The following is a 26,205-nucleotide window of genomic DNA, read 5'->3' as shown; positions in this document are numbered from 1 at the left end:
TCTTAATTAGGAATGGGTGTTGGATGTTGTCAAATGCTTTTTCTGAGTCTATTGATGTTATCATGTGGTTCTTATACTTTTTCTTATCTATGTGGTACATAATATTAGTGGATTTTCAGATGTTAAACAATCCCTCATCCTTTGGATAAATCCTACCTGACCATGGTGGATGACATGTTTTATATACTATTGTATTCTATTGGTCAATATTTTGTTAAGAATTTTCACATCTATGCTCATTAGAGATATCGGTCTGTAGTTCTCTATACCTGTGGGATCCTTTCCCTGTTTGGGTGTCAAAGTTATACTGGCTACATAGAATGAGTTTGGGAGTTTGCCATCCTTTTCTATGCTCTGGAATACTTTGTGGAAGATCGGTGACAACTTTTTTCCTGAATGGTTGGTAGAATTCCCCTGTGAAGTCGTCAAATCTGGGGAATTTTTTTGTTGTTGATAGGTTCTTGATAACAATATCTATTTCTTCTTTTGCTATGGGTTTGTTGAGATTCTTGACCTCTGTCTGGGATAATCTAGGAAGGGACGGTTTTCCCAAGTATTTATCCATGTCTTCCACATTTTTTAATTCATTAGAATATATTCCTTCATACAGTCCTTTGTGGCTATTTTTAAAATCTCATTGGGATCTGTTGTGATTTCCTGTTTCATCCATCATCCTGGCTATTGATGTTTGCTCCTTCCTTTCCTTGGTTAGATTCGCCAGCGGTCTGTGCGTTCTGTTGATTTTTTCATAGAAAACCTTTTTGCGACAATAATCTTTTAATCATTTTATTGGGGGTTCGTACAACTCTTATCACAATCCATACATTCATCCACAGTGTCAAGCACATTTGTTCATTTGTTGCCCTCAGTATTCTCAAAACATTTGCTTTCTGCTTGAGCCCTTGGTATCAGCTCCTCATTTTTCCCTTCCCTCCCCACTCCCCTCTCCCTCATGAACCCCTGATAATTTGTAAATTATTATTTTGTTATATCTTACACTATCTGACATCTCCCTTCATCCACTTTTCTGTTGTCCACACCCACAGAGGAGATTATATGCAGATCCTTGTAATTGGTCCCCCCTTTCTGCCCCACCCTCCCTCCACACTCCAGGTATCGCCACTCTCAACACTGGTCCTGAAGGGATCATCTGTCTTCAGTTCCCTGTATATCCAGTTCCTATCTGTACCAGTGTACATCCTCTGGTCTTGCCAGATTTGTAAGGTAGACTTGGGATCATGATAGTGGGATGGGAGGAAGCATTTAGGAACTAGAGGAAAGTTGTATGTTTTATTGTTGCTACACTGTACCCTGACTGGCTTGTCTCCTCCCACAATCCTTCTTTAAGAGGATGTCCAATTGCCTACAGATTGTTCTTGGTTCCCCAATATGCACTCCCCCTCATTCACAATGATTTGATATTTTGTTCTTTGATGCCTGATACCTGATCCCTTCGACACCTCATGATCACACAGGCTGGTGTGCTTCTTCCATGTGGGCTTTGTTGCTTCCTTGCTAGATGGCCGCTTGTTTACCTTCAAGCCTTTAAGACTCCAGACAATATATCTTTTGATAGCCGGCCACAATCACCTTTCTTCACCACTTTTGCCGATGCACCCATTTGTCCTCAGCGATCATATTGTGAAGGTGAGCACACAGTGATACGTTTTGTGTCCTTTGATGCCCAATACCTGATCCCTTCAGTACCTCTTGATCACACAGGCTGGTGTGCTTCTTCCATGTGGGCTTTGTTGCTTCTGAGCTAGATGGCCGCTCGTTTACCCTCCTTGTCTCTTATTATGGTTTGAACCTTGAGGTCAATTTTGTCGGAGATTATGATTTCCACTCCTGCTTTTTTTTTAAGTTGCTGTTTGCCTGGCATACCTTCTGCCAGCCTTTTATTCTTAGTTTATTTTTATCCATGAGTTTATGATGTGTGTATTGCAGGCAACGGATTGTTGGGTTAGGTATTTTGAGCCAATCATCTAGCCTTTTTATTTGAATGTATGACTTGAGGCCATTGCATTTTAGAGTTATTATCACAATCTGTGGATTCATTGCTGTCATCTCGTGCCTTGTTCTTTGCATGCATTCTTATCTCCCTTCATATCAGTGTGCTCTGTTTGTGTGGGGGGCTTCATTCTTGTCTTCTTTTCCCTCTGAGGCCATGTTAGCTTGTAATTGTTGTCAGCACATTGGCTTCTGGATGGAGTTGAGCTATATGTTGGTCTCCTGTTTGTGCTTGGTGGATGTGATCCTCTGATCATAGTGAGTTGGCCTGTATCTTCTGCAGGGTTGTGTGTCTTGCAGCATATTCTTTGAGTTTTTCCTGGTCTGGAAGACCCTTATCTCCCGATCTAGTTCATGTATAATTTGCCATGGTAGAGGATTCTCGGGCAGGTACTTTTTTTCTTTCAGCATTTGAAAGATGTTGCTCCACTCTCTCCACCTCTTCATGGTTTCTGCTGATAGGTCTGAGCATATTCTTACCCGAGCTCCCTTGTATGTGGCCATCTCCCTTTCTCTTGCTGCTCTTAAAATGGTCTATTTTCCCTCAAAGTTTCTTCTTGGAGTTTAGTCTAGTGGTGTCTTCTCTGCTTCTTCTGTGAGTGTTTGATTCTCATTCATTAAGGTTGGAAAGTTTGCTTCCAGAATTTCCTTTGCTATTTTAGCTGTAGATTTGTTTGTGGTGTCCTTCTCTGGTAGACCAATTATTAGAATATTATTCCTCCTCACAACATCTATCATTGATCTCAGGTTTTCTTCTGCCTCTTTTATTTACCTAATTAATGGCCTTTCTCATTTGCTGAGATCTGCCTGAGTGTCTTTGAGATTGCTGATACAGTTAGTTCTCTGCCTCCTCTTATCTAATCCGTAAATACTGTGGGCTTGTGTGTGACTTCTGCTACCATATCCGTTAGCACCTCTATTTCCCATTGATGCATAGACACCATTTCCTCTATCGTGGAGTTCATCCCATCAATTGTGGACTTAATTTTCTCTCTCATTGCATCCTGATTCTGCCTTGTGTCCCTCAACTCCTGTATTACTCCAAGCAGATTTCTTTTTGTGGCAGATCTGTCTTATTCTTTTATGAGCATCATTAACTCTGATATTGTGTTTTGTCTCTCTGGGGTTTTTTGGTGAGCGTCGTTTCTGGGAGACCAGGGGGCCCTGAGTTCTTTTTGTGTTACTGATAAGGGTGCTTTTGGGGGCTGCCTATGGCCTACTATAGAGGTGGGTCAGACTGCTGTGTAGGCTGGTTTCCACAGAGATTCAGTGACTGGAGTGGGGCTGGAGCCTGTATGTATGCATTCCCTGGAGATGCTTTTAACTGGTCTGTCAGGCCACGATTAGCAGCCCTTTTTCTTGTTTAATTTTTAAATTTCTTTAATGAGCTCTAGTAGAAGGCAAAGATGTGGGAGACCTCACTGCCACAGGAGGCATTGCTGATCGAGGGTAAAAACAGCCCCAATGTCCTGGTGTGGGTGCCTGGAGAAAGCCTCCATAAGGCGTAGGTGCCTGGTACTGGTAGGGGCAGCTGCTGCATTTGTGGGTGTGGAGCGCTGCACTGGTGTGGGGCAGACCACTGCTGCTGTGGATGGCGGGAATGGAGGAGCCCTGTGAGCAATGGTAAGTCTTTGGGGGGGGCACTTGATGGGAATTGGCCACGGTGGGGTCTGAAGCAGTGTGTCTGATGTCATTTGGGAAGCCCTTGGACTGGGGTCACTTGTCCCCGGGGCTTTGGAGCCAGGCTATGTGTGGGGAATGTGCTTTTTGGACTGAGGATGCACTCCCTGCTGTTCCCTGTGGGTTTGGGACACAAGGAGAGTGCTAAGCTGGCACGAGCAGGAGCGGCACTGGCGGGATCAGGGAGGCCTCGGGTTGCCAGGGAGGAGCATGCAGTAGCACACAGAAGCACACAGTAGGGGCATGGGCCAGTATGGGCAGGAGCATTTGGGAGCTGATTGGTCTTGGGCGGGGGCACGAGTGGATGTGTCTCAGGCTACAATGGGGGGAGGGGCACCCCAGGTACAGGTTACCTAACCTGCTACAGGTAGACTGAAGACCAGTTCCTGAGGCCTTTGGTGAATGGAAGAAGAGACCTGAGCTTGGTGGTGGGTCACCGCCAAGTGGAGAGAGGGGAACCGTGAGAGAAGGGAGCAGCTCTCCTAGGGAGGGCTGTGAGTGGGCAGCTGCTGTGAGGGGGTTCTGCCACAGCTGTGTAAGTCTCGGCAGGGCAGTTAAGCAGCTCCTGGCATGGTGACCAGGCCTGGGGGTGGGGTGGCGCAATCAGCGACCGTGGCCGCATCAGTGGTGGTGTGCAAGAGCAGCCCTGCCGGCTAAGCTAAGTTGTCCCAAGGATCAGATCTCAGGGGATCCAGCTCAGGCACATGTGTGTGGGGGTGGTGGGGGGTTGACTTGTGGCTGAGGGAGGTACCCAGGGTTGTCTCACTCATCAGCATTCTCCCACTAGTCCTCTTGGACATCAAATCCACCATACACAAAAGAGATACCAGTATGTGCTGCCTACCTGAGCGCCATCTTCAGTAATAGTGTGTTTTTGTTTCATGAAATCAGAATAAAGATAGCTTCTTTATTCTGGTGGAACCTCTCTGGAACTACCCAAGCTCAGCTCAGAGACATAGCATCTTTCTCACTTGGAGAGAAGCTTGATATATTGGACTTTTACCCCCTTTACAATATATGCTTTTGACTATGCATTTTAATTGTAGGGGGAAATACACATAAAATAGGCCAACTTAATTTCTACATATACATTGAAGTAACAGTGATAATATTGAAGATCAGTGATCTTCAAGTTGCGCAATGATTCTTAATATCCTTTTCCAAAGTAGTCCGCCACTAGCAATATAATGCTCTCTAAGCAAAAATCCTTTTCTCTCACACCTTTCCACACTTTAAAAAAACTTACTGCCATCAAGTTGATTCTGATTCATAGTGACCAGTAATAATTTTTTATTTTGACATAATTACTAATCTCTTATACATGAATTCTTAGGATGAGTTTTTCATGCTATGATTAAATAACCTTGGGAAAGAATCTGAAATTGCGCCTCCTTTTCACCAACACAAGAGTCTCTGGAAAGTGAAAGTTATTAAGTTGCTAGCTAAGAGATTGGATTTTCAGACATCCGGGGAAAAATTTCTATGGATTTACTTCTGAAAAAACAGCCACTGAAACCTGTGGAGCACAATTGTCCTCTGACACATGGGGGTCACCATGAGGCAAACAACCCAATGGCACTAGTCCCCCTCCCATGAGAGGGACACTCCCACGGCCAGAGGGGTCTGACAGAGATTCCTGGAATGAAGCAGGTGGTGACAGCAGAGAATCTTGGACCTCTTCTAGTTGAGCCCTTTACTTTTGTAGATGAGGCCAGTGTGGAGCCACATGGTTGAGGTACTCTTCCTGGTTTTGTTTTTTTAAATCACCTTAATGGGGGCTGTTATTGATATTATAATAATCTAAATATCATTTATATTAAGCAAATTTATACATATGTTGCCATCATCATTTTTACATTATCTTTCTACTTGAGCCCTTGTTATTGGTTCCTCTTTTTCCCATCTATGTGAACCCTTGATAAATTATATATTATTTTTTCATATCTTACATCATCTAATGTATCCCTTCACCCACCTTTCTGTTATTTGTCTCCCTGTGGGAGAGGGGTGCTATACATCTATCATTGCTATTGGTTACCTCTTTTCCCCGCTTCCCTCCCCTCCCCTTACCCTCATGTTATTGCTACTCTCATTAATGTTTCTAACGGGTTTATCTGTTCTGCCTTCCATGTGTTGAAAGCTCTTATCTGTACCAATGTACATCCTCTGGTCTAGCATGATTTGTGAGGTAGAACTGGGGGGTCATGATATAGGTGGGGAGGAAGCATTAAAGAACCAGAGGAATGTTGGGTCTTTCATTGGTGCTATACTGCACCCTGGCTGAATTGTTCATTCAATGTGACCCTTCTGTTAGGGGATGTCCAGTTGTCTATAGGCAGGCTTTGGATCTCCACCCTCACCCCTCTGTTTCACCTCAGGATAGCTGTTTGCTTTTTAATCTTCCTATACCTGATTCCATTGATTACCTTTTCATCACATAGGCTGGTATGCTTCTTTCATTTAGGCTTTGTTCATTCCCCGCTATATGGCCGTTCATTTAACTTCAAGCCTTTAAGACTCCAGATACTATATCATTTTTTTAAACTTAAAAAAATTTAATTGGGTATCATACAACTCTTATCACAATCCATAAATACATCAATTGTATAAAGCACATTTGTACATTCATTACCCTCATCATTCTCAAAACATTTGCCCTCCATGTAAGCCCCTGGCATCAACTCCTCATTTTCCCCCTCCCTCCCCACTCCCCTCTCCCTCATGAATCCTTGATGATTTATAAATTATTATTTTGTCATATCTTACACTGACCAACATCTCCCTTCACCCACTTTTCTATTGTCCGTCACCCAGGGAGGAGGTTATATGTAGATACCTGTAATCGGTTCCTCCTTTCTACCCCACCCTCCCGCCACCATCTGTCAATCGCCACTCTCACCACTGGTCCTGAAAGGATCATCTGTCCTGGATTCCCTGTGTTTCCAGTTCCTTTCTGTACCGGTGTACATCCTCTGGTCTAGCCAGATTTGTAACGTAGACTTGGGATCATGATAAGGTGGGTAGGCATTTAGGAACTAGAGAAAAGTTGTATGTTTTATTGTTCTTACACTGCACCCTGACTGACTCGTCTCCTCAATGTGACACTTCAGTAAGGGGATGTCTAGTTGCCTACAGATGGGCTTTGGGCTCCGCACTCCCCCTCATTCACAATGATACAATTTTTTGTTCTCTGATGCCTGATACCTCATCTCTTTGACACCTTGTGATCACACAGACCAGTGTGCTTCTTCCATGTGAGTTTTGTTGCTTCAGAGCTAGATAGCTGCTTGTTTACCTTCAAGCCTTAAAGACCACAGACGTTATATCTTTTGATAGCTGAGCATCATCAGCTTTCTTCACCACATTTGTTTATGCACCCGTTTTGTCTTCAACGGTTGTGTTGGGAAGGTGAGCATCATGGAATGCCAGTTTAATAGAATAAAGTATCCTTGCATTGAGGGAGTACTTGAGTGGAGGCCCAATGTCCATCTGCTACCTTAACACTAAACCTATAAATATATGCACATACATCTATTTCCCCAACTTCATAAATAAATATATTTACATATATAAATGCCTTTATTTATAACTCTATAAATGCCCTTTGCCTCCTTGCTCTTTCCTCTATTTCCTTTGACTTTCCTCTTGTCCCACTATCATGCTCAGCCTTCATTTGGGTTTTAGTAATTTCTCTTGGTTACATTAACCTTGATCACGTCCTACCAGGCCTTCTACACCCTCCTCACCACCGATTTGGATCACTTGTTATTCTCTTGTCCCTGGGTTTGTTAAAATCACTTCCTTTCCCCACACCTCTTCCTCTCCCATGTCTCCTCAGAACTGTTGGTCCGTTTTTTTCTTCTCCAGATTATTCATCCAGCCTATCTTATTTAGACAGACCTGCAGAGATAATAACATGCACAAAAAAGACCGAGCAAAACCACGCAACAAAAATACAGCAAAAAGCCATTGACCAAAAAAAAAAAAAAAAACCCACAACGCAACTACAACAAAAAAAGAAAAGCTTACAGTTAGTTAAAAGACTGTTTGTTGACTTTAGGAGTGTTTCCTGTTTGAGTCTGATGGGGTTCCAAGCCCTGGCCCCAAAGTCTATTTGTGCCATTCCCTGGGGACTTCGTTGCTCAGTTCCCCTTGCTGTTCTGAACTTCTTTCAATTGTGAACTGTGCTGCAGTGAACATTGGGGCACAGATGTCTGGCTGTGGTTTGTTTCTTGCCTCTTCGGGGTATATGTCCAGCAGGGGGATGGCTGAATTGTATGGTAGCTTGATTTCCATCTGTTTTAGATATCGCCAGATCAATTTCCATAGTGGCTATTCATACCTACAGGTCCACCAGCAGTGGATGAGAGTTCCTGTCTCCCCACAGCCCCTCCAACACTTGTTGCTTTCTGATTTTTTGAATTGGGCTACCTTTGAGGGTGTTAGGTGTTATCTCATTGATGTTTTAATTTTCATTTCTCTTATGGCTAAAAATCAGCAACATTTTCTCATATGTTAATTGGCCATTTGGATTTCTGCCCCTGTGAAACTTCTGTTCAGGTCCTTTGCCCAACTCCTCAGTGGGCAATTAGTTTTTTTTTCTTTTTGGAAGCTAACAGAGTTTTGCATATTTTAGTAATAAGGCCATTGTCTGATGTGTCATTGCTAAAGACGTATTCCCAGTCCACGGATTCTCTTATTACTTTCTTGGCAAATGCTTTAGATGTTCACAGGCGTTTTATCTTCAGTATATCCCACTTGTCAATTTTTGACTCCTCTGTATCTGTGTCCTTTTCTATTTCTCATAGCCTATATATTCCCTGTGTCAAAGTTCTCAAGTTGGTCCCAAATCCCTCTTTGATGGCCCTAATAATTTGAGTTTTTCCTTCAAGGTCTGTGATCCACCTTGAGTTTATTCTTTTTTTACATTTTATTAGGGGCTCATACAACTCTTATCACAATCCATACATATACATACATCAATTGTATAAAGCACATCCGCACATTCCCTGCCCCAATCATTCTCAAAGTGTGCATGGAGTGAGATACGGTTCTTGCTTCATTTTTCTGCAGGTAGATATCCATTTTTTCCAGCAGCACCTTTTAAAGAGCACATCTGCTTCTTTTGTATATTTTGGGGCCCTTATCAAAGATGAGTTTTCTGTATGCTGATGATTTTATTTCTGGGTTTTCAGTTTTTTTTTCATTGGTCTGAGTATCTGTCATTATAACAATACTATGCAGTTTTGACAACTGTGGCTGTATAATACTGCTAAAGTCAGGTAAAGCAAGCCCTCCCACTAGTCCTTCTTCTTGAGGAGTTATCTGCTAATTCTGGGCTTCTTCCCTCTCCATATGAAATTGGTGATCAGTTTTTCCATTTCTTTGAAGAAAGATGAGGGTAATTGTATCGGGATTGCATTAAACTTATATAGTGCCTCGGGCAGAACTGACATCTTGACTATACTGAGTCTTCCAATCCAAGAGCATGGGATATGCTTCCATTCGTTGAGGTCACTCTGGGTTTCTTGTAATAGTGTTCTCTAGTTTTCCTCATATAGCTCTTTTGTTCTTTTAGTCAGGTATGTCCCTAGATATTTCAATTTATGGTGGGCTATTGTTAAGGGTGCCACCTTTTTGATCTCCTCTTCTGTGGTCTTATCCAATGTGTATAGCAGTCTGATCGACTTCTGTTTGTTGTTCTTGTATCCTACCACTCTGCCAAACTCCTCTATTGTTTCCAGTACTCCCTTTGTGGAGCTTTTATGATTTTCCATATATAACATCATATCATCTGCAAATAATTATAGTTTCGCCTCTTCCTTCCCCAGACAAATACCTTTGATGTCTTTTCTTTGCCTTAAGCTGTTAGCTAAAACCTCCATCACGATATTAAGTAAAAGTGGGACAAGGGACATCCTTGTCTAGTCCCCTTTTTCAGTGGGATTATGTTAGTCTTTTCTCAATTGACTACCACGTTGGCTCTTGTTTTTTCATATATAGCTTGTATTATCTTGAGGAATTTTCCTTCCATTCCTATCTTCTCAAGTGTCTTAAACAGGAATTGGTGTGTTGTCGAATGCTTTTTCTGCGTCTATTGATATTATCATGTAGTTCTTATAGTTTTTCATGTCAATATGGCGAATGATACTAATGGTCATTTGTATGTTGAACCATCCCTGCAAGAGTTTGTGTAGGATTGGTGTTAGTTCTTCCCTAAATGATTGGTAGATTTCTCCAGTGAAGCCATCTGGTCCAGAGGATTTTTTTGTTGGTAATCCCTTGTTAACCTTGTCTATTTCTTATATTGCTATGGGTCTGTTGAGATTCTTGGAGTCCTTTGGGGATAGTCTAGGGAGGGATTGTTTTTCCAAGAATTTGTCCATGTCTTCCAAGTTGCTGAATTCATTAGAGTACAATCATTCATATTACTGTATAATTATCCCTTTGATTTCATTAGGGTCTGTTGTAATGTCCCCTCTTTCATCCCTAATTCTTGCTATTGAAATTTGTTCCCTCTTTTCTTTGGTTAGGTTTGCCAATGGTCAGTCAATTCTGTTTATCCTTTCAAAGAACCAACTTTTAGCAGCTTTAATTTTTTCCATAGTTTTCTTATTTTCCCTCTCCTGAATCTCAGCCCTGATTTTTATTATTTCTTTTCTTTTGCTATTAGTACGATTGTCCTGATGACTCTGCTCTAGTTGTTGTAAATTTTGTGCCAGCATATCAATCATGAGTCTCTCTTCCCTTCTCAGGTGTGCATGTATTGCTATGAAACTTCCTCTGATGACTGCCTTTGCTGTGTCCCATAAGTTTTGGTATGACATGTAATTGTTTCTTATTGGTTTCTAGAAATTTCCTAATTTCATTCTGGTCTGTGCCAGTGTGCACTCCTTTTGCAATAAAGAGGTATTCTTCCTCCAATAGTTTGCTCTTGCTTTATCTTCCTTTTGTTATTTCCAGCCTTATGGCACAATGGTCAGAGAGAGAGGTCTATATGGTATCAATGTGCTTTTTTAAAAAAAAACATTTTATTAGGGCCTCATACAACTCTTATCACAATCCATACATATACATACATCAATTGTATAAAGCACATGATATCAATGTGCTTCAATTTATGTAGATTCACTTTATGCCCCAGCATGTGGTCTATCTTTGAATATGTGCCTTGCGAACTTGAAAAGAATGTCAACTTTTGGTATTTGGATCAAAAGTTCTGTAAATATCTATCATGTCAAATTGTCTAATTATAGTGTTTAGAGATCTGTTTCTTTCCCTGTGTTCTATCTTTTTCAGAGAGTGGTGTACTGAAGTCACCCACTATAATTGTTAAAACTGTGATTTCTTTTTTCATCTTTTAGAGTGTTTGGTTGATATATTCAGCGGGTCTCTCATTCAGGAAATATATGTTTACATGCTTAGTGGTTCTTTACTGTTCCCATGAACATTATACAGTGTCCCTCTTTATCTCTTTTTATGCTTTGAATTTGAGGTCAATTTTATGTGCGATTAGGATTGCAGCATCAGCTTCTTTTGAATTGCTTTGCTTGGTATACCTTTCTTCAGCCTTTGATTCTCATTCTATTTTTGTCCGTAGTCTCAGGCTGTGTCTCCTGTAGGCAGCAGATTGATGGGTTATAATTTCTAAGGCAGTCTGCTAGCCTCAGCCTTTTAATGCCTGAGTTCAGTACATTAATATTCAGGGTTATTATCTCCATATGTGTACTCTGTGATGTCATCTTATTTCTTTTGTGTTGGGTATTTTCCTACCGTCCTTTCTTATTAGTGTGTTGTGCATGTGTGTGTGTTTGCATCATTCTTGACTTCTTTCCATACTTAATCAAATGCTATCTTGGGGTCTGTTTTCTCTTTGTGGCCCTCTGGATAAGGTTGTTCTCTGCGGTGGTCTCTTATTTATGCTTGGTGAGTGCTGTTCTTCTGCCCATACTGGGTCAGCAAGAATCTTGTAGGGCTGGGTTTCTTCTAACATATTCCTTGACTTTTTCCTTGTCTGGAAAGACTGTTCCCCATCTATCTTTATCTATAATTTATCTGGGTAGAGTATTCTTGGGTTTGTATTGTTTTTCTTCAATTTTTGGGCTATGTTTCTCCACTCTTTCCTCTTCTCCATAGTTTCAGCTGATATATATGAGTATATTCTTATTTGGGAACCTTTATATGTGATTGCTTATTTTTCCCTAGCTGCTCTCATGATTTTCTCCTTTTCCTCAAAGTTGGATAATTTAACTCTTATGTGCCTTGGTGACTTCTTGCGATCCAGTTTTGCTGGGATACTTTCAGCCTTCTGTATGTTTGCCTGGTTTTCATTCATTAAGCTGGGGGAAGTTTTCCTCCAAGAATTCTCTCGCTATTGTTGCAGATGACTTCTTTGTTGTGTATTCCTCTTGTATTCCAATTATTCTGATGTTCATCTTCATAGCATCAGACATAGCTCTTAGGTTTTCTTCAGCTTCTCTGATGATCTTATTAGATTTTTGTTCACGTTTGTTAAAGTCTGCTGGGCTGTCCTCCAAGTCACTGATATGGTTCTCTGCTTCTTCCAGTCAATTCTCGAGGTCCATGAGTCTACTACTGTTTTTTTTCATCTCCTCCCTAAGATCTTGTGTTTCCCTTTGGTGTATGGCCTTTATCTCCTCTATCATTTCATCATTTTTCTGTATTATTTCCCTCATATCCTGAATGACTCCAAGCAGCATTCTGAAAATTTCTTTCTATGGCAGCTGAATGTCTGCTTCTTCTATGCATGTTGTTAGGTTCAGGACATCTTCTGCTATTGCCTTTTTTTCTCCTGTTTTTCTGTGTTTTCGTTGAGGTCGTTGGGGCTGATTGCTGTTTGCATTGTATTGTTTTAGAGGAGGCAGGTGCCATTTTCCAGGGAGTCAAAGAGCACTGGCTCTCTCTGGAAGACCCATAGGAATGTCTCTTCTAACTGCCTACATCTAATTTCACTGTGGAATTAGCCTACCACTTTATCTTTTTGTGGCTTCACTTTCAAGGTGAGTGCCCCCAGAAGGCTGGTGGGTTGCCTGCTTTGGTGTAGAACACTGTGATTGGTGGGCAGAATTTCCCTGGCCAGGTAGATCACTGCGGAGGTTCAGCAGAGATTCCTTAGAACATTGGCGAATTTTGGCCAAGCTGCTTTAGACCTTGTGAAGCACTAAGGTAGGCGGGAGGAAGTTCCCTCAGTCACATGGGACAACAGCGGAAAAATAGGAGCTCCCCAGCCACATAGGCAGGTATTCCCCACTAAGAAGTTGGACAGAGTATCTCATGGTAGAAATCGGCCAGTCTTTGGGCTGTGCTGCACAGGGTGGAGCTCACCTTACTGGGTTTGGAGCAGGCGTAAATGCCTTAGGCTAAGGGGGAGTGGTCTGGAAGTGAGCAGTGGTGTGTGAGAGAACAGGGAAAAGACAAAGAGGAGAAAAAAACTAAGCCTTCTGAGACTGTGGGGGGATAGAGATAAGAGAGGCAAACAAAAGTAACAATATAGCTGAGCCCGATCTCTGCCCATGGGGCTGCTAGGTTTTACCCCTGACCCGAGATGGTGGCAAGCTGTGGCTGTGTTGAGATAAAGCCCCTGTGATGGCTCCAAATGGTTCCGGCTCCAGCCAGGACAGTAGTGTGGCTAAAGTTAAACCCTAGCTGGCCTCCACTGTGGTAAGCCAACGCCCCCAACCCCTCAAAACCGTGTGGATCTGTGCCTACTTATTTTTATGATACTTCTCCTGTGATCCAGCAGTGTTGAATTTCCCTCTTAGTAACTCTCCTGGGCAGATTTCTGCGGAGTTCTTATGGCATGTGTTACTCAGTCACAATCTTTCCGGAAGTAGACACTTTATCTTTTAATAGCTTGCACCATCAACTTTCTTCAGAGTTGCTCATATACCCATTTTGTCTTCAGCAATCATGTTGGGAAGGCTTGTATCACAGAGTGCTGGTTTATCATATCAACGTGTTCTTGTGTTGAGTGAACACTTAATTAGAGGTCCAAAGTCCATCTGCTACCTTTAATAATCTAACATGTATATATATGTACATAGATCAATATCCCTATTCTTGTATAGTAATATATTTTCATAGATACATACCAATATTTATGTCTCTTTATATGGATTTTGCCTGCTAGTACTTTCATCTGTTTCTGTTTATTTGCCTCTTGTCCTACTATCATGTTCACCTTCATTCAGTTCTCAGGAATTCCTCTTGGCTACATTGCATATCGTGTGTTGTGCCTCGTGGTCTTTGGGAAAAGAATGCTGAAGAGCCCAAGTCATTTCTTCCACTCATCTCTTGACCACATTGCAGGTTTGAGAAGATGATCAGTGGCTTGTACCTGGGGGAACTGGTCAGGCTCATCTTGCTGAAGATGACCAGGGCTGGCCTCCTGTTTGGTGGCAAGACATCCTCTGCTCTCCACACCAAGGACAAGATTGAGACATGGCACGTGGCTGCCATGGAGAAGTAAGCTGCTGGCTGGTCCCACCTGCCTTGGTTCTGCAGAGGACTGGGGCAGGATCAACATGTGGTCTGCTTAGCAATCATGGGGAAGCCCTGGGAAGCAGATCTTCTTACAATATTAGGACCTTTTTGGAGCCAAGTTAAGAACCTCTGACACCTGGTCCCTTTAGGTACTGATTTGACTGTGGTGACTTGAGGCCTTTCACACAGTAACCAGCAATGGGAACTGTCTAGTGAAGGTGGCTGGCCCCAGTCAATTTAGGATCCTGCCTCCTCAGGCCTACAAACTGTGGCATTGCCCTGAGCTTGGTAATCAGTTTAGATACTGAGTTATGTAGAGTGTTACCTGCCCACAGAGTCTGTTCTGTCCAATTGGTGGAGGTGGATTTCCTATGAAGTCAGTGTAACTCAGGGCGGTCAAAATCATGGGCTTTTATCTGACTGACTGAATGCAAATCCAAGCTCTAGCACTTGGCTACTGCCGTGAAAACACACAAATTACTTAACCTCTTTGTTGTAGAGATGAGTTAAAGTCTATGAAGTCCTTAGATAGTACCCAGGACAAAGTGCTGGCTGCTGTGATAATTGGTGACATTGACATTCTTATTACATTCCTGGGTGCTGGTCTGTTTATTTTCACAATCCTGGATGGTGAGGAAGTGGCCTCTCAGAAGATGAATAAGTATAACCATCTCATTCCTTTCCTTGGCCAGGGATAAAGAAGGCCTTATTAACACAGAAAAAATCTTGACTGACCTGGGCTTGGAGCCGTCAGAGGATGACTGCGTGGCAGTGCAACATGTGTGCACCATTGTCTCCTTCCGCTCAGCCAATCTCTGTGCGGCGGCCTTGGCAGCAATCCTGACACATCTCCAAGAGAACAAGAACTTCGAAAAGCAGAAACGGCTCAAGACCACAGGTGAGAAGTATGATACCGTCGACCAGACACACCTCAAGTAAGTACTGCCTGGAAACTGGGTTCTGTTGCTGAACTGAGCTGCCTGAACTGTTCTCCATGTGCAGTCCATGTCCAGTGCACATAGCGACAATCCAGTCATCAAGTGAGAAGACAGGAGAGGATCGTATTCACTTATACATAATTTCAGCACTATGGTAATAAATTTTTTTGGCCAGGGTAGTCCCGAGAAGTTAGAGATTAAAAATGTGCCAAATAACCAACCCATTGAAGTGCTAGACCTGCACCACTCCTCCCTTAAATGTTGTATTCCCTCACATTTCTTGGTTCTGCCATTCCCTGCAACATCCCACAGAAACCCACGACACTTTGAGGAAATGCCTCAGGTGGTGGTGGTGGGGGGTGCTATTCAGTCCCAAATCTGAGGGGCAGGCAGAAACAATCCAAATGCAAGATCCGGGGCTAGATGCCAAACAGGTCCAAAAGACAGCAGGTGGTCTTTTCCTTTTACCAGAACCCTCGTGTTTGCACAGGCTGGTGTGCTTCTTCCACGTGGGCTTTGTTGCTTCTGAGCTAGATGGCCACTTGTTTACTTTCAAGCCTTTAAGACCCCATACACTATATTTTTTGATAGCCGGGCACCATCAGCTTTACTCACCACATTTGCTTATGCCCCCATATGTCTTCAGCAATCGTATCAGGGAGGTGAGCACATAATGGTATGTTTTTTTGTTCTTTGATCCCGTTGGCATCTCATGATCAAACAGACTGGAGTGCTTCTTCCCTGCTGGCTTGGTTGCTTCTGAGCTAGATGGCCGCTTGTTTACCTTAAGCATTAGTTCTAAAGCAAAGTCACTGCCATTGACTTGATGCCAATTCATAGACACCCTATAGAACCAGGAATAATTTCCCCTATATGTTTCCACGACTGTAACTCTTTATGAGCGTAGAAAGCCCCATCTTTCTCCCATAGCTAAAAACCAGGCTCTAGGAATTGACGGACCCCCAGATGAAATGTCTCAACAAGCAAATGAAGCATTGGAAACACTTGTCTATGCCAAGAGATTTGGAAGACAACCTTTTGGCCGATTGGAAGAGATCTTTATTTGTACCCATTCCAAAGAAAAGTGAGTCAACAGAATGTACAAATTAGAGAACAATATCACTGATATCCCATGAAAATAAAATTTCCCTGAAGATAATTTGACAAGAGTTGCAACAGTACATTAACAGAAAGCTGGCAGAGGTTCAGGTCAGAATTGGAGGAAGGCCTATTAACCACCAATGATATACAGATGACACATCCTTACTTGCTGAAAGTGAGGAGGGCTTGAAGCACTTATCAATGAAGATCAAAGATTGCACCCGTCAGTATGGATTGATTGCAGCTCAATGTAAAGAAAACCAAAATCCTTACAATGGAACCAGTAGCTAACATCAAGATAAATGGAGAAAAGATTGAAGTTGTCAAGGATTTTGTCTTGCTTGGATCCACAATCAGTGCTCATAGAAACAGCAGTCAAGAGAACCAAAGACAACTTGCAGTGGGTAAATCTGCTGCAAGTTTGTTACTTGTAAGGATGTTACTAGGACTAAGGTGTGCCTGATTCAAGGGTGGTATTTTCAGTTACTTCGTACACATGTGAAGTAAGGAAGATTGAAGAAGAATCCATGCAGCTGAATTGTGAATCGCTGACAGATATTGAAAGTAACATTGTCTTCCAAAAGAACAAACTAATCCATGTTAGAAGAAGTATAGCCAGAATGCTTTTTAGAGGCAAGGATGGTAAGACTTCATCTATTTGGGATATGTCTTCAGGAGAGACCAGTCCCTGGAAAAGGACATTGTGCTTGGTAGAATAGAGGGGCAGCCAAAAGAGAGGAAAACCAGATGGATTGACACAGTGGCTGCAACAATGGACTCAAACATAAGAACAGTAATAAGGTTCGCACAGGACTGGCCCTGCTTCGTTCTCTTATACACAGGGTCATTATGAGTCCAAACTGACTCAAGGACTCCCAGCATCAATAGTAACTATTAAGATGGAGTCTAAAAGTGCCACCAAGGAAACAAAGGGTGTAGCTTCATTCACACCCTCTACTCCGGTCAGGTCTGGATCCCATTTATTAGTATAGTAAAGAGTGGCTTTCAAAATGAAACTATAGCCACCAATTCATGGAGTGTAAAATTCTAACAATTATAATATCTCACATAAAGAATTATGGCTGGACAGGCCATAGTCATTGATTCTAACTCAGTCTACTCCCTGGCTCTTCTAGCCATCAACCCATTCACACTTGAACTGAGAGATTATTTCCTTCCTCCTAGTATCATTAAATGAATTAGTGTAGTGTTAAAATGTTCCCACTGCATCATCTATTTCTTTATTCTTTTACTTTTAGCTATTATTTCTACTCCTTTCCATTTTTAATTTATTTGACTTTTATTTGTCATTTATTTTCCCTCTTGGGAAAAACACTTCAGGTGCAGCTGCTATTCCACTACAGATTGCTCTTGGCAAGACAAGCCTAGGAAGGGCTTCCTCCTCGGTCCCTTCCCATTCATTTTGTGTGGGGTTACATAGGTACAACTCTAGTGGACTATCTTGAGAACCAAGCAATATGACATTATTCATAGTCGGTCCCAGTTTTGCCAGAGGAATAGAAAATACAATCCATTCCATCAGGCTCTTGAGAATTCTCACATACAATTCAGGGATCACAACGCTGGGCTATTTATCTGACTGAGTACAAATCTTGCCTCTAGCACTTGCTATAGCTGTGACCATGGAAACATTTTTAAACTCTCCGTGTCTTGAGTCATTCTGTACAACAAAGATGATACATCCCCACAGGATACTTGTGGAGATAAGTTAAAGCATGTGAAATCCTTAGACAAGTACCCAGAGCACAGTATTTATTAAATGTTGGCTGATATGATCATTATTGATATGAATATTATTGTTATTATTCTTATATACCTATGTGCCTGTTTGTTTTCACAATCCTAAAAAGTGGAGAATTGGCCCCTCAAGAGTTGAACAAGTGTGATTTTCTTATTCATGTCTCCTGGCTAGGTCAGACAACACTGAAGAAACTCTGGGAGAAAACGGGAAAGAAAACCTGAAAAAAAGGAAACGGGACCAGTTAGAGGATGACTCCACTATGGTCCACCATGGGAGCGAAAAAAGGCCCTCCCAAATAGCAACCAGTACATGTGAGAAGTTTCAGGTCACAGTGGGCATTGATGGTACCCTCTACAAGACACACCCCCAGTAAGTGCTGCCTGTCAGCCCACCCCTTGCAATGAGCCTCCCCCTGGAGTGGAACCCCAGCTGTTCTCTCTGGACTGTGCTGATCACCTGAGCTTCTGGAGGTGTTACCCAAATGCGGGTCATGCCCACTGTACACAGTACCAACTAAGCCCTCCTAAGTGAAGAGACGGAGAGAGCTATATTCACTCCTGCAGGCTTTCAGCACTCCCTCCATGTCTGCTTCCAAGGTCTTTGCTGTGGGCTTTGTTGGAGTAACACTTGGTACAATTCCAAGAATTCCAAACTTTGAAGAGAAAGAGCTTCTTATATGGGAGGGCTGGGGTTACACATGAGTCACAAGTTACTTTTTGTGTGTGTGTTTTTTAATGCCACAGACCTGCTATGCAGGTAAAACGTGTACTCATTTCTCCCTAGGGAAAATATGACCCATTTCTGACATCAGAATAACTTCCTGAATCTCTACTATTCCTCATAAAGTTATGGTTACTTCTCTTATCTCACTGAGAGGAATCTTGGCAAAACTTATTGAAGAATATCATGCATTTTTCTGTGGATCATTGGGTATAAGAATCAGCCACCCCAACTAGAGCTGAGATTATAAGGAAAGGGCAGGTCTATTGGCTGGGTTGCTTTGGGGAAGGGTTCTTTCTTAGAGAAATATTGTACTAGACCTACCTAACTAGTAAGGCCATCATCTATCCAGGTGTCCATTCATCCGTTGGTCCATCCAGTCACATACCTACCTATTACCCATTACTTGTTGAAAACCTGCTATGTGGTAGAACTGGTACATAGGACACACTCAAGTTTAGACAGGGAAGCAGGGGTGACGGAGACCGCCAAGTTTACATGAAGGATCTGGGTAGGACAATACAGAAACATGAGAACTTCCCAGAAGGAAGGGAGCCAGGTGGCTGTGTTGGATGTCAGTAGGAACACCTGACAGAGCCTGGGGAAGCCCATCTCTCCCTTTGGATGGAGATGATGCTGTTTAGGCACTACATTATGTGTGGATGTGCCCTAATGGTTGAGATATTAATGATAAAATGGCCAGTCACTTGGCTCTCCCAGCTGCCTCTTACACTGCCCCTGGCCCTCTCCTTAATCCCCTGCATCTGTCTCACCTACCACACAGCAAGGGAAGGGGTGAGCCTGGCCCAGCCACCTTGCCAGGTCCCCTGCTATGGCTATTCCTGGCTCTGTTCTCTGTCTGGGTGGGCCATCTCTCATGGTTAAATATTTTCCCACCACCCCGTCTTCAGGTACCCAAAACGCCTGCACAAGGTGGTGAGGAAACTGATCTCAAACTGTGACGTCTGCTTCCTCCTGTCCGAGAGTGGCAGCACCAAGGGGGCTGCCATGGTGACTGCGGTGGCCTCCCGAGTTCAGGCCCAGAGGAAGAAGATCGACGAGGTGCTGGCTCTGTTCCAGCTGACCCGAGACAACCTGGTGGGCGTGAAGGACAGAATGAGGACCGAGCTCGAGTACGGGCTGAAGAAGGAGACCCACCCGATGGCCACGGTCAAGATGCTACCCACCTACGTCTGCGGGATGCCTGACGGCACAGGTGGGCCAGCCCAGCCCCTTCCCTCAGGCCTCCCAAAGCTTCCATGACAGCTCCTTACAGCCAGTGAGGGGTTTTGTTTTTAAAGCCGTGGGCTCGTGTCTGTAATGGGATGGGTGGAGGATGAGTAGGGTAGGTGACCCGTACTTCTTGTCAACCCGTGAGCCTTGGATCAACCAAGCATTTGCAGTGAAAGAACCCCAAAATGTGGACCCCACTCAAGTCTGATGACAACTTTCTCCATAGGTTTTTCAGTGGCTCATTTTTGCAAAGTAATCATCAGTGTTTTCCCTGGTACTTTTGGGTGAACTTGACCCTCCACCATTTTAGTGAGCAGCCCAGCACATGAACTGTGTGCATGGCTCAGGAAATCCTCCCTCACTTTATCAGTATGAGAGACAGGACCTAGAACTGTCAAGTCCCCTGATTCTAGTCCATCTCTCTGGGGACAATTGGGGATTCAGAGGCCTTTGTCCAGCACAAGAAATGTAGTCTAGCCTAGGACCACCTCAGGGGCCTATCCGGGTCCTCGTGACCTTCAGTCCGTAAGTCACAAGAGGGCAGACTCTAGGCAGGTCCTTTTCAGTATTCCCTCGTTCTCCTGATCCTTGCACACAAGCTCCTGCTCAGTCCATGCTGGTAGGAGACAGCGCTGACTCTTTATACCACAGAGAATGGGAATTTTCTCATCCTGGATCTCGGTGGAGCCAACTTTAAGATTCTCCTAGTGAAGATCAGAAGTCACGAAAAATGGGTGGAAAGAGATGAAAAGGCCTTCCCCATCCCCCTGGAAATCATGCAGGGCACAGGCAAGCAGGTAACTGCGGCCGGGTAAAGAGGGGATTCCTGTGATTCGTGGGTGCAAACCTGCCAACAGATCTCACTGCCCCCCTCTTTCCCCGCAGCTGTTTGACCACATCATGCAGTGCAACTCAGACTTCCTGGACTACATGGGGCTCAAGGGAGCCCCACTGCCTTTGGGCTTCACATTCTCCTTTCCCTGCAGACATACGCGCATTGACAAGGTAAAGCAGGACAGCCAGCCTTGCAGCCCACTGGGCATGCCCCCCCTCCCCTGAGGGCCCTCTGAGTCACCAGGTTATTTCACATAGTGGTCTCAGTCAGATAGTGCAGCTGGAGAAACGTGATAGAGAACTGTGACTATCTGACTTTAAAAACCTATCATGCACCATTATTTCATTGTTATGGTACATTTTGGACTGAAGCTCCCAGAAGAATTTAGAGATTCACATGCATGCAACCTGTTAGAAGATGGGTCAGACAGATCGTGAAGCAACAGGAAGAAGTAATAAGACATAAATTGACCAGCTAAAGCCAGTAATAAGACCAGATGCTAATATTATCTGTGTGTTCCAGGGCATGCAACACAGATGGAGTTGTAAAGTTTGTATTGAATTGCTGTAATTCCTCCATTCAGCACTAGACACTGAGCATCATGGTGGGAGAAGGCTCCATGCTCAGTGCCGAGGCTACAGAGATGGAATCACACGGAGAAACACATGAAACTCGAGTGCTCTGGATCTTTTAAATGTTGATATTGTGGAGTGATCCCAGCAAATTATTCCTCAAATGAACCCCCCCTCCTTTCTTTCAGGGAATCCTTGTAGAGTGGACCAAAGGCTTTAAGGCCACCGACTGTGAAGGGGAAGACGTGGTGGACCTGCTCAGGGAAGCCATCAAGAGGAGAAATGTATGCTATGGAAACTTAGCTCTGTACCTCAAGTTGGGCATCAAGTTGAGTACCACATCTCTTTTCAGGGACACATTCCTTCTGACTTAATTGTGTGTCCATAACCACTAGGGGCTCAGATTTTCGGACTGAAAAGGTAGTGGCTGTGTTATCCTCCGGGGGAAGATAGGCCACCTTTGATGGGTAGGAGTGGTGTTTCTCATCTATGATGTCATGTTCCTCCAGTGGAGTTCTTTGTTCTGCCATCCTATGCCAACCAAGCCTCTGTCACTCTGGCCTCTGTCCCTTGGGGTTGCATACCCTTTGGGTTGGTATGCTTCTCTTGAGTCTGCTTGACTTGTATATTCTACCTACAGTAGGACGCCTTCCTTTGCAGGAATTTGACTTGGACATAGTTGCCCTCGTCAATGACACAGTGGGGACCATGATGACCTGCGCCCGTGAAGATCCCAAGTGTGAAATTGGCCTCATTGCAGGTAAGTGGTCAGGCATGTGCCATTGACCTTGATCCCATGTGATTCTTCAGAAGTTCCCATATAACATTGTGAGGACAGGAACCCATTGTCCCATTATACAGAAGTTTGGGACATAACTTTGCCCAAGGCAGATAAGAAGTTAAGATTCTAATTTCTAAGTCTTGACTTAAATCCTTTCTCCACTGAGAGTCCTAAGTCAAGGCCATTGTTTTTTTTTTAATTTATTTATTTTAACAATTTATTGGGGCTCATACAATTCTTTTCACAGTTCATACATATACATACATCAATTGTATAAAGAACATCTGTACAGTCTTTGCCCTAATCATTTTTTTCTCTTTTCTTCTTTTACATTTTATTAGGGACTCATACAACTCTTATCACAATCCATACATATACATACATCAATTGTATAAAGCACATCCATACATTCCCTGCCCCAATCATTCTCAATGCATTTGCTCTCCACTTAAGCCCCTTGCATCAGGTCCTCTTTTTTTCCCCCTCCCTCCCTATTCCCCCCTCCCTCATATGCCCTTGGTAATTTATACATCATTATTTTGTCATATCTTGCCCTATCCGGAGTCTCCCTTCCACCCCCTTCTCTGCTGTCCCTCTCCCAGGGAAGAGGTCACTTGTGGATCCTTGTAATCAGTTCCCCCTTTCCAACCCACTCACCCTGCACTCTCCCAGCATCGTCCCTCACACCCTTGGTCCTGAAGGTATCATCCACCCTGGATTCCCTGTACCTCCAACCCTCATATGCACCAGTGTACAGCCTCTGTCCTATCCAGCCCTGCAAGGTAGAATTTGGATCATGGTAGTTGGGGGGAGGAAGCATCCAGGATCTGGGGGAAAGTTGTGTTCTTCATCGATACTACCTCACACCCTAATTAACCCATCTCCTCTCCTAAACCCCTCTATGAGGGGATCTCCATTGGTCGACACTTGGGCCTTGGGTCTCCACTCTGCACTTCCCCCTTCATTTAATATGATATATATATACACGTATATATATACATATACACATACATACTCACACTTATATCTTTTTTTTTTTGCATGATGCCTTATACCTGGTCCCTTGGGCACCTCGTGATCGCACTGGCCAGTGTGCTTCTTCCATGTGGGCTTATTTGCTTCTGAGCTAGATAAGGCCATTGTTTTTATTGAGGAAGGAAAATGATGTAGAAGAGAGGATTTTCCTATTAAGGCCTTAGGGCAGAATGCCCTGGGAGGAAGGAGGCCGTCGTCAGATTTGGCTGGAAGGCAGCACTAGATTTGGAAGCATGTTGGGCTGCAGCTAAGTGAGCTCAGTTTCCCCTTTGTCCCCAAAGCGTGCCTCCTCTCTTCCCCTGGGCTTTTCTGACAGGTGATACTAGTTTGGATATAACAGTTGCGTGGTAACACTCACCTGGAATGCTGAATGGGAACGGCTCAGAGGCCAGATCATGGGCAACAGAGAGGAGAGTGGCTCACACCTGGCAAGAACTGTGTGATCTCAGACTAGACAATCCTTCTAGTTCTGATCGCTAACTCCTTGATTACATGGAAACCCACTCTGTATGTCTTTGACGTAACAAGAATGATAATGATAACAGGCACCATTCACAGAGTTCCCGCCATTCAGAGGAAGCTTGTAATTAATATCTCCCCCCCTGCCCCCGCCTCATAACAAATCTACAAGGCAGATAATGCCTCCATCAAACAGATGAAGAAATTGAGGATCAAAAAGACGGAGTCCTCATAAACCAATCTCACTGTCACGGAGTCGATGTTGATTCATAGTGACCCTATGGGACAGGGTAGAACTGCTTCTGTGAGTTTCAGACTGTAACTGTTTACAGGAGTAGATAGCCTCATCTTGCGCCTGAGGAGCAACTAGTGGTTTTGAACTGCCAACCTTTCACTTTGCAGCCCAAGTGTAACCACTATACCACCAGGACTCCTAAAAGATGAGATGCTTAATTGCCTACAACTACCCAGCTAGGAGGGTAAAATTAGAAGTATAATTCAGTTGTATCTGGCTGCAAGCCTAACTCTTACCCACTGCCCACTGGGCTACGAACCACAGGGTCCCAGTTTAAAACTCCCAGCCGTTCCATGGGAGAAAGCCGAGGCTTTCTATTGCCATAGAGTGACAGTCTCAGAAACCCACAGGGGCAGTCCTGCCCTGTCCTGTAGGGGCGCTGCGAGTCAGAATTGACACCATGGTCGTGAGCGTTTCTTGCTGTTGTTTATCTCTAAGACCTGGTGATATCTTGCAGAGTCTCAAGTCCCTTCCTGTTCCCCCCTAGGAACGGGCAGCAACGTGTGCTACATGGAGGAGATGAGCAACATAGAGCTGGTGGAAGAGAATGAAGGGAAAATGTGCATCAACACGGAGTGGGGGGGATTTGGAGATAACGGCTGCATGGATGATATCCGGACCCAATACGACAAGGAGGTGGATGAGGGGTCCTTGAATCCTGGAAAGCAGAGGTGAAAGGGGGACCCTATGTGCATGCATGCGGGCTGTGCAGGGCACAACTCGACCAGAGCTCATGAATGCCATCTTAATGCCATCCCACTCAAAAACTCACAGTCACGGAGTGGATGCCGACTCATAGCGACCCCATAGGACAGGGTCGAGCTGCTCCTGTGAGTTTCCGAGATGGTAACAGTTTACAGGGGTAGGAAGCCCCGTCTTCCCTGTAGCAGCTGGGACATTTGACCCTATTTATTACCATTCACCATCAAACAAAAATAATACATTTCAAGTTTCCTACAGGTAGAAGGAGGAGTAAAAATATACTTTTCTAAATATAACCAAGCACTGGATAAGCTAGTAAGGCAAAGGTTATTGGAATGTCCACTTGTGGGTTGGTGTCACTGAGCAGGGACAACATGACTTCCTGAGCCCTAACAGAGTGGACTTCTGTGAGGTCCAGTTTAGAGGTCTACAGATCTACATCCTCAGCTGTTAAGGTTTTGGGGTAGAGAGGTGACATGTGTGATTGGTGGGGGTGTTGGTTCTGAATCATGAGGACATGCTTCACCAGTGGATCACAGTCACCTGCGGGGGAGGGGGGCGTATTATAATAGTGCAATTACCAACCATGTTTAGAATGCTGAGACTTGTGAATGGTTCTTTGAAAACTAGAATAGATTTATGCTGGCATTCTGATATACCTTCTGGAATACATCACCTGGGCTCATCCCTAGAAGAGAGGTTAGTCAACTTCCTAAAGGACCAGGAAGTTCATATTTTGGGCTTGGAAGGCCATGTGCTTTTTATCACAACTACTCAACTGCATGTTTTTAGGACAAATGCAGCCATGGACAATAAGTAAATGAGTGGGAATGGCTGTGTTCCAATAAAGCTTTATTTACAAACACAGGAGGTGAGCTAGACTTGGCCCATGGCCATCGTTTCCCACTCTGCACTAGCATGCGTCCGTTAGAGATGATTTGTTTCACAGGTTTAACTAGCTTTGATTATTTGTCTCAAAAGTTGAGAGCCTTCAGACTGAAGGACATAGCTGGGGGCCTCCCACATGGGGGACAGAGACCAGGTGAAGTCAGATGTGTAGAGCTGAGTGGTCCTGCTCCCTCTTTGGGAAAACTTCCAGAGTTTCAGTGACCACGGATGAGCTTAGTAAGCATTTAATTCTCCCTTAAGTTCAGTGTCTATATATGTATGCATTTTAGAAGATGGGGCATTGGGAAAGGGAGGTATCCACGTTGAGAAGCTGAGCAGATAGAGATCGATGGATGGCCAGGGCTGTGGACCCCTTGGTAGCTGTGGCATGAAAACATTGCCCAGCAAGAACCGCGGGCAAGGCCAGTGTCACTCTGGTCGTTCTACCTGCCTTAGGTCCTAGGTTTTGTGGCTGGAAGGCAGGGGAGCCGTGGGAATTGCAAAGGAACCAGGGGTCATTGCCAAAAGAACGGACACTAACTCAGAACCCCCAGTTGTGGCATATGAGTATCCTGTGTTTTTTCAAGGATAAACTTCCTTCTGCCTTCACTTTGTGCCTGCGTCTACTGGGCACTCATATTTTCAGAGTGAGGATTTGAGGGGCTGCACACTTTACTTTCCCTCACAGTTA

General features: G+C 43.9%; 1 protein-coding gene across 1 annotated transcript in view; it reads left to right on the top strand.

Annotated features, from left to right (window-relative positions):
• LOC142428760 (hexokinase HKDC1-like) overlaps positions 1–26,205 on the top strand; it is a 70,952-nt gene that overhangs the window by 28,096 nt on the left and 16,651 nt on the right. Inside the window, exons 7-15 of the mRNA XM_075533587.1 lie at positions 14,020–14,175; positions 14,886–15,091; positions 18,327–18,363; positions 19,626–19,930; positions 20,599–20,744; positions 20,833–20,952; positions 21,543–21,638; positions 22,015–22,114; positions 24,412–24,595. Of these exons, the coding sequence (XP_075389702.1) occupies positions 14,020–14,175; positions 14,886–15,091; positions 18,327–18,363; positions 19,626–19,930; positions 20,599–20,744; positions 20,833–20,952; positions 21,543–21,638; positions 22,015–22,114; positions 24,412–24,595 (1,350 nt within the window). The remainder of the gene's footprint in view (positions 1–14,019; positions 14,176–14,885; positions 15,092–18,326; positions 18,364–19,625; positions 19,931–20,598; positions 20,745–20,832; positions 20,953–21,542; positions 21,639–22,014; positions 22,115–24,411; positions 24,596–26,205) is intronic.

This window comes from Tenrec ecaudatus, chromosome 16 (assembly GCF_050624435.1).
Source record: "Tenrec ecaudatus isolate mTenEca1 chromosome 16, mTenEca1.hap1, whole genome shotgun sequence".
NCBI lineage: Eukaryota > Metazoa > Chordata > Mammalia > Afrosoricida > Tenrecidae > Tenrec > Tenrec ecaudatus.
Note: the sequence above shows the minus strand (reverse complement) of the source record. Positions and strands in the feature narration are given on the sequence as shown.